We start from the raw sequence: 15,810 nt of genomic DNA on the forward strand, positions 1-15,810 counted from the left end.
GCACGGAGCGTCTGAAGGGTGCGTGTGAAAGCCACCCGGTGCGTCAGCTGCCTCCCTCTTCTTTCGCCGCGGCCTTTCGGCTTTGCAGGCGTCTGAGCGGCGCGGTGAGGGGCTCCTCGGTGCGGGCGGCCGCGCCCAGCAGGCGGCCGGTCAGCGGCTGCCCCGGGACAGGCCCTGACAGCGGCGGGCCCGTCGCACCGCCTGGGGATAGGGACGAGAAGCGCCGCCGCCGCGGCTCCGCGCTCGGCGGCGGCAGTGCCGGGGAAGGCGCGGCAGATGGCGCAGCCGTCCCGTTCCCGCTCCCGCCCCCTCCCCGCGGCCGCTCTAGCGCTCCTCGCCCCGGAAGCGCTCTGTCCTCCGCTTCCGCTCGGCCTCCGTGGCGGGAGCCGGTGCGCTGGGCCCGGCCCAGCTGAGAGCGGCGAGGGGCAGCGGCGCTGCCCGGCGGGTGTTGGGCAGCTGGTGCCGGCGTCACCATGGCGGCGTCGGCGTCCTCGGCCCCGCCGAAGAAGATCGTGGCGCCCACCGTGTCGCAGATCAACGCGGAGTACGTGACCCAGGTAGGGCCGGCGGCGGGGGCAGCCCGGGGGGGGGGGGTGTCTTTGGGCGCCTCTCCCACAGCTGGAGAATTTCCAGGTGCGGGAAAGGCGCCTCGGTGTGTGAATGGTCTTTGTAGTGGGTGGGTGTTGGGGAAAGGGCCCTGGTTTGTCGGGAGGAGAGGCCGAGTGCCTGCGTTACGTGTGGGAGAGTGTACGCCCCCATCGCTTCCAAACCAGGGAGATTTACAGGAGCAGCACTACAATATAAACGAGGTTTGTTATAATACGTGGAAAAGGGGCTGACAGCTTTTTCTAGCTGAACATCTTAAGTGGTTTTATACAAGCGTCCATTTTTTGTGCTGGAAACGCTGCTTTCCTTCCTTTTCTACTGGATGCAAACGTTTGAGTGAAGTTGGTTAGGCAGCTCTTGCCACCATAGCCAGCAGTTGAAGTGGTGACTATAGCAAATAGCCTTAAAATGTTAAACTGTTTTATGTAACCTCTAGTTCTTTGTGAAATTCTTCGATGGGAGCGTAATCATTTGCAGTCTGGGGTTTGCAGTCCTAGAGAGATCATGGTATTTTTATTTCGCTAGAAGTAACTTAGGAAAAAAATAGCAGTCTCTGTATCTGAAACTTTTACAGGGAATCGCACATCTGTTGGAAAAGGTTTAGACATAAACACTTAAATGATTAAAAAACATTGTTGCTGGAAACCATAATTTTGTTACCTGTAGTTGCCGTAAGCTGAAATTAAGATACTAGAAAAATAAAATTTGGGGATGAGATGTGTTGCGGAGTTATTGTATCACTGCAATTGAAAATACATGTATTTAACCTTTTTTTTTTTCATTTCCCCCCCATACAGTTAGCAAATAATACTGGGCTCCACATGTGAAGAAAAAATTGTCTTTTGATTCAAAGGTAAATACTTCTACTGGAATTGTGTTGGGGTGTAAAGGAATGAGGATCAACCCTTTTCTGACGTGCCAACCTCCAACGGTGTTTATTTTATATAAGAGTATATGAGACTGCTTGTAAGGTCTTAACACACTGTAATTATAGATTGTTTGTTATGTATTTGTAGTTTATAAATGGAGGCACTATTGTGAAGTTGTGCTAGAGCAGCGCAGTTCTTTCGTGTGCTATTTGTTTAGTTTATTTTGGCCAAGAACTTATGAGAGTAAAAGGTATTTGAGCATCTCCTTTGAGATTAAAAGATGTTTGAGGAGAGGCTACTCTTAGAAATCGAAGACGAGTGAAACATGCAGGTTTTACTGAACTGTATGCTTCTTTCTAAAACTTATTCAGAGAGTTTTGATCAGACAACTTTAGTGTGGTTCTGGTGGATAGATGTGTTTTGAATGTTTAAAATTTGGCCTGATGTGTTTAGTTTTATGTTTAGTTTTCTGTAGTGTGGGGTTCTTAGATTTCCTTCCCTTGTGAGTATTTGGCTAAATCTCTCTTTCCAGCCTCAGGTTTACTCACTCTCTTTGTAGTATTTGTAATAGTATTTGTCCGTGATTGTTAGAACGAGGATATACATAAGCAGCTGGATTGCATCCCTGTGTCATGTCAGAATGTGCCTATTGCAACAGATAGTGCAGATTCTTCATTGCTGATGGAAAAACCTAGGTAGATGTGTCTGGATTTGGTTAAACGTCAGCTAAAAGAAACAGTGGCAACAGATGACTGAGTTGATGCAGGCTTGACTCTTGAAAACTGTTCTTTAAATTCAACAGTAAACCAAAAATGAACAATAAAGAGTTTGTGTATCTGTTTGACTTTTACATAAAATTCTCGGTGAGATGTAGGTTATTCCTTCAGAATAACTTGAATGAAGGTCTTACAAATTTTCCATCATTGTGTGCTTTCCGCTGAGCCGATTCGCTTTGAGAGTGTAAGTCTATGAAGCTTTTGGACTATTCACAGCTGAGTCGTAATTGTTATGACATTTTTGATCAAATAGCGGTAATTCAGAGTAATTTTGAGTGCATAAGATATCTTAATGCATTTTTAATCACTTTATGAAGTATATAAAATTCTTAACCCTTTTTCTGAAATATTCTTTCCCATAGGTTATTGAAGATGTGTATACAAAAGAAATTGTCAGGTCGAAGTAAGTACAGCAGTCACTTTCACTTGTAGACAAGCATTCCAGTATTATCTGTATTGAAGTGGTTTCTAATGTTTTGTAGAATATTTTAAAATGCATTAACATGTTGAAAGCAGATGAAAATTGCTCAAGTGCATTTGAGCAGTTTAATCATTGGTATTTAATCAATGGTGTTTCAAAGTCTGAATGTAGCAAAAAGAAAGTTCATGAGCTCATAATCCTTAAATATGATGATTGTTTGTTTCCCTGATCTGATAGTCTGTTATGTTTCATGTTGATTTTGTTGTGATGGTTATAAAAAGCTGGTTCCTTCTTTTGTCTCTAAGGTATGTAAAGAAAATAATCAGTTGAGGAGGTTGCAGCCTCTAGCGTTTTGCTCTTTCCCTAATTATTGTTACCAGGTTTATAAAGGGCAAGTCTCGTTTCAATGAATTGTACTGTTAGATGGGAGAGACAAAGAATTCAAGATAAACTGCATTCTACAGCTGTGTATCGAGAAGAGTTGTAACTGTAGCTGTTTGGAACTCTTTAGGGGAAGTCTGAGCTCTGGAGAGAATTCTGTTTAAGAATCCTTTGTGAAAGTAATCTAAGAATTGTCATACAAGATCAGAGCCAGATTCCATTTCTGGTCACTAAGAAGAGATACCATTAAAAACCAATTAAATTGATAGTTGTAGTTTTCCAGAAGACACCTTCAGCTTCTAGCAGTTTATATCTTCAAGGCTGTTGCAAGCAGTGTTTTCACATTTATAAGATCTAGATGGACTGTTTTTTTTTTTTTTAACGTGAATGTGTTTGCTTAATGAACTGCATGAACTTTAGCTTCCACAGTATTACAGAAGTTGCTCTTGCATGGAAATGAGGGGGTGGGGAGACAGAAATAATTCCTAGATGTTTCTACAGGTTTTGTTACGTAACAAAAATAAGGGAAAAAAATAGCCATTTGCCATGCAGCTAAGATCTGCATGAGAGGCTTTCCTTCCTGTGTTAATTGATTACTTTTTCCTCTTTAGGTTTGCTATTAGAAAGATAATGCTTCTTGAATTCAGGTAAGCTAATTGAAGTGACATTTTAAGGGTTTTTTTTATATGAACCTGTACAGAGAAGAAGCAAATACAGGGTAGTAAATCAGTTTGAAGGTAGTATACTCAGGTGTTCCTGCTTACTAAAGCCTTGAATTATGTACCTAGGAAGATTAAGTGAGGAGAGCTTATATTATGAAAGTATGTGACATTCTTTAGACAAGTGAAATATTTTTCTTTTTTTCTCCTTTTGGAAAATCAGCATAAATTCATGTTGTGACTTTGTATTGAGCTGTGGCTGCTTGTTACATTTGAAAATGTGCAAAGGCAGAGTACACCAAAGGCAGATCGTGCCTGACCAAAGGCAGATCGTGCCTGATGAACTTGGTGGCCTTTTACGATGGGGTGACAGCATTGGTGGACAAGGGTCGACCAACGGATGTCATCTACCTGGACTTGTGCAAAGCTTTTGACACTGTCCCGCACGACATTCTTCTCTCTAAACTAGAGAGGCATGGGTTTGATGGATGGACCACTCGGTGGATAAGGAATTGGCTCAATGGCCGCACTCAGAGAGTAGTGGTCAACGGCTCGATGTCCAAGCGGAGACCGGTCACGAGTGGTGTCCCTCAGGGGTCCGTGTTGGGCCCGGCCCTCTTCAACATCTTTGTCGGTGACATGGACAGTGGCATAGAGTGCACCCTCAGCAAGTTCGCTGATGACACCAAGCTGTGTGGTGCTGTCGACACGCTGGAAGGGAGGGATGCCATCCAGAGGGACCTCGACAGGCTGGAGAGGTGGGCCCGTGTCAACCTCATGAAGTTCAACCAGGCCAAATGCAAGGTCCTACATCTGGGTCGTGGCAATCCCAGGCACAAATACAGACTGGGTGGTGAATGGATCGAGAGCAGCCCTGAGGAGAAGGACTTGGGAGTACTGGTGGACGAGAAGCTCAATATGAGCCGGCAATGTGCTCTTGCAGCCCAGAAGGCCAACCGTATCCTGGGCTGCATCAAGAGGAGCGTGGCCAGCAGATCGAGAGAGGTGATTCTTCCCCTCTACTCTGCCCTCGTGAGACCTCACCTGGAGTACGGCGTCCAGTTCTGGAGCCCCCAACATAAGAAGGACATGGACCAGTTGGAGAGGGTCCAGAGGAGGGCCACGAAGATGATAAGAGGGCTGGAGCACCTTTCCTATGAGGACAGGCTGAAAGAGTTGGGGCTGTTCAGCCTGGAGAAGAGGAGGCTCCGGGGTGACCTTATAGCGGTCTTCCAGTACCTCAAGGGGGCCTACAGGAAAGATGGGGAGAGGCTGTTCAGGAGGGCCTGTTGTGATAGGACAAGGGGTAATGGTTTTAAAATAGAGGGAGGTAGATTCAGGTTGGATATTAGGAAAAAGTTTTATACCATGAGAGTTGTAGAACACTGGAACAGGTTGCCCAGAGAGGTGGTGGATGCTCCATCCCTGGAGACGTTCAAGGCCAGGTTGGATGAGGCCCTGAGCAACCTGATCTAGTTGGAGATATCCCTGTTCCTTGCAGGGGGGTTGGACTAGATGACCTTTGAAGGTCCCTTCCAGCCCTAACGATTCTATGATTCTAAAACTCTCTGGTGAATGTGCCTTCCTGATAAGAAACACCCTGTCTCTTGCAGCAGTTACTGAGTCTAACAAGTTTTGCTGCAGTGACCTAAGATGAGAGGTAACTTCAGGAAATACTCACAAACTATAAAGATGGCTTTAAGGAGAAGGAGAAAAAAAACCCTGTGGATAACTGCTCTTTCAAATGAGTGACAGATTATGTGGGTGGCAGCAACTAATGAAATATTCTTTGTCTCTTCACAGCCAGTACCTTGAAAATTACCTATGGATGAATTATTCTCCAGAGGTGTCCAGTAAGGCATATTTAATGTCAATCTGCTGTATGGTGAATGAGAAGTTCAGAGAGAATGTCCCTGCGTGGGAGGTAACCAATTTCAATTACAGCTAGAATTGACTTTGATCCGCAAGTTGCAGCTTTTGCAGCTTGCTCACTTATACTGACAGAAGGTAGCAAAGCTTATAGTGTTAAAAGTAAATGGTACCTCAGCTGGAATGTCTCATGGTGTTTTAAAGTGTGTGTTCTTTTTGGAGGAAGCAATGGATGGATGAAAAAAATCACCTGATTCCTCTGGTGTGTGTGTCTTTTGTTCTGCTCTGTGATGCCTTTACGTTATCATCAGCATTGCTTTTTTGGCACTTGACAAAAGTCGGGCATTTGCAGAGAAGTCCTTGCTCTGATACTGAAAGAAAAAAGGATTTTTGTATCTGTGGATATAAGAAGGCACCACTGGAAGTCTGACGTATTATCCAATAATGTCTTGCATAAAACCTGTGAATATGATTTTGTAGCTTTGTTGCATGAAGTTTTATACTAATACAATCTCTTGTTCTGCTTCTATATGTGCTGTTTTTTGTAATAATAGGTTTAGAAATGATTTAGTCCTTCTACAAACAGCCCAGTTCTCACAGGCCATCTCAACAACATGAGCCTAGTTAGAAGTTCTATGCAAGTGTTATTTCAGAAGCACACTTACTCTGATAGTAATGCCATTACTTCAGTGCTGGCAAAGCACAAAGGATTAATAACTTATGTGATATCTGTGCCTTCTTTGTTCTGGCATATGTACTAGATGCAAAATGACAGGTGCATGTTTCTTTCCAAACAGCTTAGGTAAATTTGTTATTTGATACATGACCACCCTTGTAAAGAAACCATTTTGTCTCCACGATGATTTGGTTTATCTTTTTCTGTCTGAGATAGTTGAATGGGAGTTCCACAACTATAGTTGATCTCTGTTTTTTTACCTGCTTGCTTTTGCAGATCACTAAACAACTGCCATAGTTTCGGCCAAAATCTACCAATTCTCTTGTAACCTGTGTCATTTTACAGTAATTCTATGTGATCACCAGTTGAACTCTCCCACAGCACAATCTACTCCACTCGTGCTTCTTGTTCAGTTTTTCCCGGGCATCCCCTGTCTTAGACTACACAGAAGGCAGTAGTCCCACTACAAGTGTTCCCGTAGTCTGAGGATCCCTGGTCAGGAGGATATCATTAATCTGTTTTGTTTGTGCTGCTCGGTCAGAATAAATGAAACAGAGAAAACAATAATCCTTCCTTTTGTAGATTTAAGTGGATTTAGAGAACTTAAGCTATGTTATGTGAATGAAGATTGAAATTATTTATATCAACCTGACTCAAAATCAACTTCCTCATCTATTCCTAGACATTCAAAAAAAAGCCAGAACATTTTCCCTTCTTTTTCAAACGCATACTGGAAGCATCGCTGGTTGAAAATGACAGTGAATACTCTCTGCATGAACAGACTGTCCTGCTGCTTTTCCTTGATCACTGCTTCAATAGTTTGGTATGTTAAAAGTAACTGTAATATTTCCAGTGTGTTTATGCTGTTCTGTGTTAATAGCAGTTTAGTTTGAGCAATTTCTTCTTGCGAGACAGATGAGGCAAAATTCCCATGTAAGGAAGACGGTACTGGAGGGCTTTTATCCCTCTTTTTGACTCTTGCTCTCTCTCTCTCATCACGTTTGCTTTTCTCTGACACAGGGTCATAAAAGATACTCAAAATCAGAGGATTGGCACTTACTGCAATTTAAAGGCATATATTCAGACTTACCATTAAAATGGTGCTTAAAAAACGTGTTTATATTTGAAAAGGTGCTTTGCACTTAAAAGCAGATTACTTACTCTATGGTGCTCTTTTTAGTTTGGCTGGGAAATTGCACAAAATTATTTCCATTAACTGTTGAGAAAGAAATATTACCCAAAGCTGGTTTTGAAAGTGAAAAAATTTCTCTATCTGCACTTCTCTTGAGTTAGTTTTAAGAGAGCATTGGACCGAGTTGTGTTCTCCATCTATAGTAAAAACACAGTTATAGATCCTAAGTAGCAAGTATGGAGAATAATTTACAATTATCTGTTATACGAAAACAGTACTGTTACCTCTCTTGCTACTGGGCTTTTTCTTTACTTACGTTGCAGACAAGATGTATCAGTCAAAATCAGGGTCCGCACAAGTAATGAACAAAATCATGTCTCACAGACAAAACAATTTAGAAAGTGTATGGTTTGATTTTAGAATTAGGAATGATTATGGGAGCCAGTCAGCATCCTGAACCTTGTATGTATAGTTTATTGAGGTGGTATTTTTCTTTAGTGGCCATGCTACAGCGGATCTTCGTTTTAAGGAAGGGTTTGATAGTGACTATATGGAATCCTGCTTGCAGAGCGTGTTTCTCATATAATATGATATGGAAACCAGTGAAAAGGTGCTTGTAAAAACATACTGCTATTAGAAGCTGCACTTCTATGTGAAATGCAGAACAAGGTAGTCACAGGAGTGTTTTAAGTAAGGAGCACTGAAGTGTGAAGTTTCAGAATGCTGAGAATGGAGTATTTGTCTGTGAAGACACATTTAAGGTGTTGGTGGAAGTTTTTCAGTAGTTTAGGAAAGAAAGAAAACTTTGGAGATCCAGATCACAGGCATAGGTGGAGAGAGAACGTCTGAAACAGCAGTTGAAGTTACATAAATTATAGAGAAAATTAGTTATTTCAGATAATGGGAAGAGCGCAGATGAAGTGGGAGAAACTTGATAAATAGATGAAGGGCTTCAGGAGAGAAAGAATAGAGTAAAAACAAATAGAAAAAGCACAGTAAGAAAATTCAGTTCAAGAACGAGAAATGACTGAAGAAGGAACATCAGTTCTCATCAGCTTCTGTGCTGTGAATACGTAGATGGGGTGTCTGCTGAAGTATTAAGAACTGACAGAATCCGTGAAAAGTACCTAAAATGCAAAAGCCATCAACCTTTTAAAGTATTACTGGATAGGGCTTTTGTGCAATTTCCTCTTAGCAAACTGTGAAATCTAATAAAACAACGTATATATTTTTGTCAAATAGTAATGTGCATTGATGTGTTTTATAAGACAGACACACCAGAAAACGTAAGAATTTAAAAAACAAAACAAAACATTTTCTGTCTGTAACTTTCTAACAGGAAGTGGATTTGATCAGAAGTCAGGTGCAGCAGCTCATTTCCTTACCAATGTGGATGGCTCTACAACCTGTAAGCATAACACTGTAAACTGACAAAGCAATCTTCTAGTCATTATCCAAGTCCTGTAAAGTGAATTCTTGTGGAATGCTGTTACAGAAGTCTAATATTTAAAGCTGCCTTCATTGCTGGGGAATTATATTTTTGTGTCCTTGATAAAATTCTCTTTCTTGTTTGTTGCGAATTTCCACGTAATTTTAATTATTAATTGATTATGCAATTTTTCGTAAAACTAAACTTTGTTTCTTATAGTTTCTTCAAGCTATAGTTTGTAGACAAGGCCAAGAGATCACAGGGACTGGGGAATGGAGCTGACATCTAGCCCTGGCTAGATTCTCTCTAGCAGTATTACATTCTTGTTTTACAGTAATACTTGTTGAGATTAGTCTGAGGCAGCTGTTTATTTCCGTTTGTTATATATTTTTTCTTTTTTAATAAGAAGACTGCATTGTATTTTTGTCTCTCGTGAAGACAAGGATTCTTAGTAACTGAGTAACATTTCAACTTTTCAGAAACGACTGGAACAAGAGCTGAAAAAGACACCAAAACTAAGAAAATTCTGGAATCTAATTAAGAAAAATGATGAGAAAATGGATGAGGAGGCAAGAATGCGGTATGTTACAGGAACCATTTTTCCTGTTAAATCCAAATCCCTTAATGCATTCATTGTGTTTCAGCTGAAATACATTGTTTCAATAAAATACACGTTTTTTTAAAAAAATAAAACCAAAAAACAAAATGGAAGGATGGCAAATAAAGATTGATCATATGTGTTCTCCTGGAAACTGTTTTGTTTTCCAGTTGTATATATGCAAAATACTGCTATGGAACTTAGTATTTTACTTGATCAGTGAGTTTTTGATACCAAATGTTAAAGCTATAGACAAATCTTAAAGACAATATTCATGTATTTTTTTCGTTACCTTTAACAAATATTTAGCTCTTAAGCAAATAGCTTAGACAAGTATTTGAATAAACTTGTGTGTATCTCACCAAAGTTAAATGTTCCAATATTTTTGTGTTGCAACATGATAAGGTATATAGGTGGTGACATGCTTCTTTGACTTAGTAGAAACATGGATTGTTCATCAGTTCTGTGCCTAGAAACATAGACTGCTAATCTGTCTGCCTGCATACAGAGAAAAAAGTTATCATGTAAGCAGCTTAGGTGTGTTTCAAAGCAACCTGCTAGCATTATATAAATTTTAAAGCAGCTAACTTTGTATTAGTGAAAGACATGATGTACTTCTATTCTGCGTTTAAGGAATACTAATGCTTTTGTCATATGTCTGATTTTAGAGCATATCAGGAGAGAAGATTTCTTTCTCAGCTCATTCAGAAATTCATTTCTGTGCTGAAATCAATACCTGTCTCAGGTAACTGTGATTCTTATGTTAGTTTGTTATCTGGTAATCTGTTTTAAACTCTTTTCCTTTACTGAAGCAACTACTCTTTGGGCTACTAACCTGAGGTTGAAGACCTTACCTGGATGGGATTTTAGTGAAATCCATATCTGTCTGCATGAATTTCATGTCAAAATTAGTATTCAAATTTGTATATGCTTTGAAAATGAAATAGCAGAAAGCTACTTTAAACCTCTTCTTCTGTTCAGTGTGTACTTAATAAAAATAATGTTTCTGGGTACTGATATTCTTTGTTGTGTGCTTAAAGCCTTCTTACAGCATTAAAGCATTTCATACATGCTTAGGTGCCTTGTTAAACAGGTGGTATAAATGCATATCATAAGGCTCTATTCTGTCAGTACTGTTGATTTATGGTAAGAACAAAAGCCTAAGTGAAGTGAAATTCTCTAAGATTTGACTGCACTTGATTTATAAGTCATTGTGACAAGGAAAATTATATGCTTGCCTGATTTAGAAAGGAAAAGTGTTTGCACAGGAAGGTTTTAGCCTTTTGACAAAAAAAGGCTTATTGTGCTCTAAGTACAGCACAGTTTGAGTGAAATTGCTCCCCAGAGTTCTGCTTTTGCTTTTAAACTCTTAGCAAACTTCAGCTCTTAACTGAGCTGTAAGGAGAAATTCTGTGTATTGTGGCTTCCTCAGAAATGATACCAATCCCTTCTGTTTTCCCAATTATGCAAGACCTGTTTTAGGAAGATGTACATTAACAGTTCTTCAGAGGCTTTAGGAAATAGATATTAATTAAAGCAGACTTGATGTTTTGTTTCGACACAGCAAGCCTACAGGCTCCTTAGTAGTCACCACTGAGTACCTTTAAATATTGTCAAGACCTTTTGCACACACCTTGATTGCAGCATTTAAATAGGTATTTTTGAGTACCCAGAGTTAAAAGTTCTTGAGAAACTTAGCGGGCCATTGGTATCTTGTGGAAGTGTGCCTTTTTGTATGTCACGTTGATAGTTTTTTTCAGAGTGGATAAAATCACTTCTGAAACTCTAGTTCTATTACTTTCTTATATCCAAAAAATTTCTGGGTTGCAATGAAAGAAATTATTGTTTCACAAAAAGAGAAGAATGTGCTAGTCAACTTTTAAATCTTGTTAAAAGCTAATATTGGTATATTAGTAGCATTTATTACATTTTTAAAGAATAGTTCAAATACAAATATGTTGTGGTATGGATGAATTGCAAAAAATTTTACCTTTTTGTCTAGGTCCTGTTTCTATGGACAAAGTTCATTATTGCGAAAGATTCATTGAACTCATGCTAGATCTTGAGGTATGTTATTAAATTGTTTCAGCCTGTTTCCAGGTGTACTGTTCTAGGTTTTAAATGCATAAAGACACTATTACAGCCTTATTTCAATTAGCAGGTGATTATGTCACAGTTGTGCATATGATTGCTTAATAGTGGTTTTCCATTTGTAAATAGGAGGTTGTAGAAGTGCTCCCACATTGGGATCTGACTAGTAATGTTTATAAACTGTTACAGAAAGCTAGGATCCTAAATTGCTCAGTGAAGAAGAGTTTGTTAATTGGACTAGTGGTAATAGTTCTGGCAGATGATGAAAACGTGTGAATCTTTGATGTGCTAGGAATAACCCAGGAGTGATCTTCCCAAAGCATAACAGGTCACTTAAAATATCTTTTGTGTTATAGGGTATGGTCCCAGAAAGTGTCAGTAGTTCTGAAATGCAAAATATTTCTGTTTGACTAGCATTCGTTATTTAGAAGTAACAGTTCTGGTGCTCTAGGTTTACTACAGAATAATAGGAGGCTAAGCAAGGTTTTGTGCAATTGTTTCAGAAGGTACTGAGAGAGTGGTACGATTTTAAGCTTCACAGTACCAGAATTAGAAATAAAAGACATCGATGCAGAATTTCTTGCATGAGTAGCAAATTATTTAAAATAAATTCAGGTTTAGAAGACGTTCTGAAATAAGACAGTTTTCTGAAACAGTAAGCACAGGGACCTTTTAAATGGCTCCATCTTGAACTCATACAGGCCAACTGTCCTCTTGTTGTCTTATGGATATAATATCCTCTCATAAGAGAAAATACGCATTTGAAGTTAAGTCTGGCTGTTAACTGAAATGCTTATAGGCAGTGCATTTAGTGTTGGTTCTCGCTAGGTATTATGGGAAGGTTAGAATTCACACTGTTTATGAAGCCTGATTAGATGACTGGAACAAGCCAATGAGAAATTAGCTGTAAATTCCAGTCTTTTTGCCTCTGTAGCATGTACTGTGTTAATGGGCCTTTTTCAGAATATTCGTTTCATGTTCAAGTATATAGACTGCCATCGTAACTTGGTCATTTGATAATTTGAGAGGAATGACTCAATGGAAAGTTCTTACATTTTTCTGAGTTTGTTTTTTTGTGATTATTGTGCAGGGAAATTAACATTTTCTGCCACAGGTTCTTTTATTTTCTTCGTCTTGGTTCCAAGCACTATGTTGATGCTTTTTTGGCTTTCTAAATTCAGTCCATAGATTCCATTGAGAACAACTCATTTTTCTTTTGAATTGTTGAGGTGTTTTACTGTATACTGTTGAATAGTTGCTCCATGTAGCAGCTGCAGCTGTTTACGTTGAGAAGAAATAATCTCTGTTTTGTTTGCAAAAAGCTTTTATAGATTTTTAACGAAGATTTAAAAAATTCTTAGATCTGAGTGTCTTACAATGAATAGAAGATACCATACCATATTTAGAAGAAACGCAGTTTGCAGTCTTGAAAAAGATAACCTTAAAATTAAAGAAATTAATATAGAAAACAAACATTTAAAACAACGTTGCAGCAGTTTCATGTACCTTTTGTAGTATACAGTCATTATGTAGACACTTAGGAGTAGAACAATTGCTTTATTTAATTTACTTTTGTTACTGGCAGGATGCAATCTCACTAATGACAAGTTTGTCATATAGTCCTGTAAAAGGCTGTGTTCATAGCAGTCTACCTGCATAAAACCAGTGTCTCGATGTACATAAATGCTGCTTTAATATGAGAACCTCTGTTAGGGTATTAGATATGTAAATAACTGTGTAGCAATCTATCTTGATATGCCTTCTTGAAGTGCAAAATTATGATAAATCAGCATTTCTTACATTTTGAAGAATTGCTTATACTAACATGAGGTTGTTTGCCACAGGCTTTGCTTCCCACGCGGCGCTGGTTTAATACGGTGTTGGATGACTCCCATCTTGTTGTTCACTGTTACCTGTCCAGTCTTGCTAAAAGAGAGAAGGAGGGTCATCTCTTCTGCCAGGTGAGATACAAAGTTGCTGAATATAACTTTGTGATTCTGATGCAGCTCTGAATACAGCAATTGTATTTTTAGGAGTGTTTCTTATGGATGCAAACTACATGTTCATTTAAATGGGAAGAATGTTGAAGGGATCGGGGGCCCAAGTAATATTCTCTTCTATCATACCGACTCTAGGACATGACACAGGATGGAAAACAAAGATCGAGGATTTAAATAATTGGCTACAAAAGTGGTGTGAGGAAAACAACCTAGGCTTCTTTAACCACAGGCTGACCTTAATGCCAGATCTTCTATCTAGGGACGGGGCGGGTTTGTCTCCACGGGGGAAAAGGCTGCTCGCTACAGAACTAGCTGGGATCATCAACAGGGCTTTAAACTAGATGTGAAGGGGGTGGGGGGTATTATCAGACTTAGAGGATTAACAGCCGAGGATGGCCCTCCATTGTCTGATGAAGGGAGTGTAGGCAGGTGCCTTCGGCCTGCTGCCTCAGTGATACTAGGGGGTGATATGTGTAGTCAAGAGCAACACACAAGTTGCCTAGAGGTTAAAGAGAATCCCAAAAATAACAGCTCAGGTAATAAAACTTCCCCCCCTAGGGGTGCCGTGGGGTCGAAAGCCCAACTTACGTGCTTCTATACGAACGCACGCAGTATGGGCAATAAACAAGAGGAACTGGAAGCTCTTGCTATCCGGGGAAACTACGACATAGTTGCCATCACTGAAACATGGTGGGATGACTCGTATAACTGGAGTGCTACCATGGATGGCTACAAACTCTTCAGGAGGGATAGGAGAGGTAGAAGGGGTGGTGGGGTTGCCCTGTATGTAAGGGAAGATCTAAACTGTTTAGAGTTAAATGTTGGGGATGACCTAGTAGAATGTCTATGGGTGAAAATCAAAGAGGGGCCTATGAAGGCGGATATTGTAGTGGGTATCTGCTACAGGCCACCCTATCAGGACAGTGAGACTGATGAGCTATTCTTTAAACAACTGGGGGAAGTCTCGCGCTCACTAGCCCTTGTCCTTATGGGTGACTTTAACCTGCCTGATGTCTGTTGGAAGTATAACATGGCAGTCAGGAAACAGTCTAGGCGGTTCCTGCAGAGTGTGGAGGACAACTTCCTCTCACAACTGGTTAGTGAACCGACTAGAGAAGGAGCTCCCCTAGACCTGCTGTTTGTGAACAGAGAAGGTCTTGTGGGAGATGTGAAGGCTGGAGGACGCCTGGGGCTTAGTGACCACGAGATAATAGAATTCTCAATTCTAGGGGAAGTTAGGAGAGGGAACACTAAAACGGCCAAGCTGGACTTTGGGCGAGCTGACTTTGGGCTGTTTAGAAGTCTGGTTAACAAAGTCCAATGGGAGACAGCTCTCAAGGGTAAGGGGGCGCAGGAGGGATGGTTACTATTCAAAAAGGAAATTCTGGAGGCACAGGAGCGAGCTGTCCCTGTGTGCCGGAAGTCGAGCCGCCGGGGTAGAAAACCAGCTTGGATAACAAAGGAGATTTGGGAACATCTCAAAAGAAAAAGGGATGTCTACAAGTCTTGGAAGAATGGGCAGGCATCCAGGAATCAATACAGGGAGGAAGTTAGGGCATGTAGGGAGATAATCAGGGAGGCAAAAGCCCAATTGGAACTTAGACTAGCCTGCTCCGTAAGGGACAACAAAAAGTCTTTCTATAAATATATTAATAACAAAAGGAGGGCTAAAGATCACCTCCAGCCCCTACTGGACTCAGGGGGTACGTTAGTCACTAGGGATGAAGACAAGGCTGAGGTCCTTAATGCCTTCTTTGCCTCAGTCTTTAATAATAAGGTCAGCAGTTCCCAGGTGAGCTGGCCTTCGGTGTCTGAGTGCAGGGAGGGAGAGCAGATTGAAGCTCCTGTGATCCAAGAGGAACGGGTCAAGGATCTGCTCCTTCGGCTGGATGCCCACAAGTCTATGGGGCCTGATGGTATCCACCCGAGAGTCCTGAGAGAGCTGGCGGATGTCATTGCCAAACCCCTGTCCATTATCTTTGGGCAGTCTTGGCTCACTGGGGAAGTTCCGCTGGACTGGAGGCTGGCGGATGTTACCCCCATTTACAAAAAAGGGCGGAAGGAGGATCCGGGGAACTACAGGCCTGTCAGTCTGACCTCGGTGACGGGCAAAGTCATGGAACAGGTTATCTTGAGTGCTATTAATGAGCACATACAGGTTAACCGGGTGATCAGGCCCAGTCAACATGGGTTTATGAAAGGCAGGTCTTGCCAATCAAACCTGATCACCTTCTATGACAGGGTGACCCGCCTGGTTGACGAGGGAAGGGCTGTGGATGTAGTTTTCCTGGACCTCAGTAAAG

General features: G+C 40.9%; 1 protein-coding gene across 1 annotated transcript in view; it reads left to right on the plus strand.

Annotated features, from left to right (window-relative positions):
- Window positions 1-467: 467 nt before the first annotated feature.
- AQR (aquarius intron-binding spliceosomal factor) overlaps window positions 468-15,810 on the plus strand; it is a 63,326-nt gene continuing 47,983 nt past the window's right edge. Inside the window, 11 exon segments of the mRNA XM_086613410.1 lie at window positions 468-562; window positions 1,408-1,459; window positions 2,614-2,654; window positions 3,665-3,700; window positions 5,516-5,636; window positions 6,940-7,080; window positions 8,729-8,797; window positions 9,298-9,398; window positions 10,085-10,161; window positions 11,419-11,483; window positions 13,352-13,468. Coding sequence (XP_086469536.1) covers window positions 474-562; window positions 1,408-1,459; window positions 2,614-2,654; window positions 3,665-3,700; window positions 5,516-5,636; window positions 6,940-7,080; window positions 8,729-8,797; window positions 9,298-9,398; window positions 10,085-10,161; window positions 11,419-11,483; window positions 13,352-13,468 — 909 coding nt within the window. The 5' untranslated portion in view covers window positions 468-473.

Source organism: Tauraco erythrolophus, chromosome 6, assembly GCF_009769465.1.
Source record: "Tauraco erythrolophus isolate bTauEry1 chromosome 6, bTauEry1.pri, whole genome shotgun sequence".
Lineage (NCBI taxonomy): Eukaryota > Metazoa > Chordata > Aves > Musophagiformes > Musophagidae > Tauraco > Tauraco erythrolophus.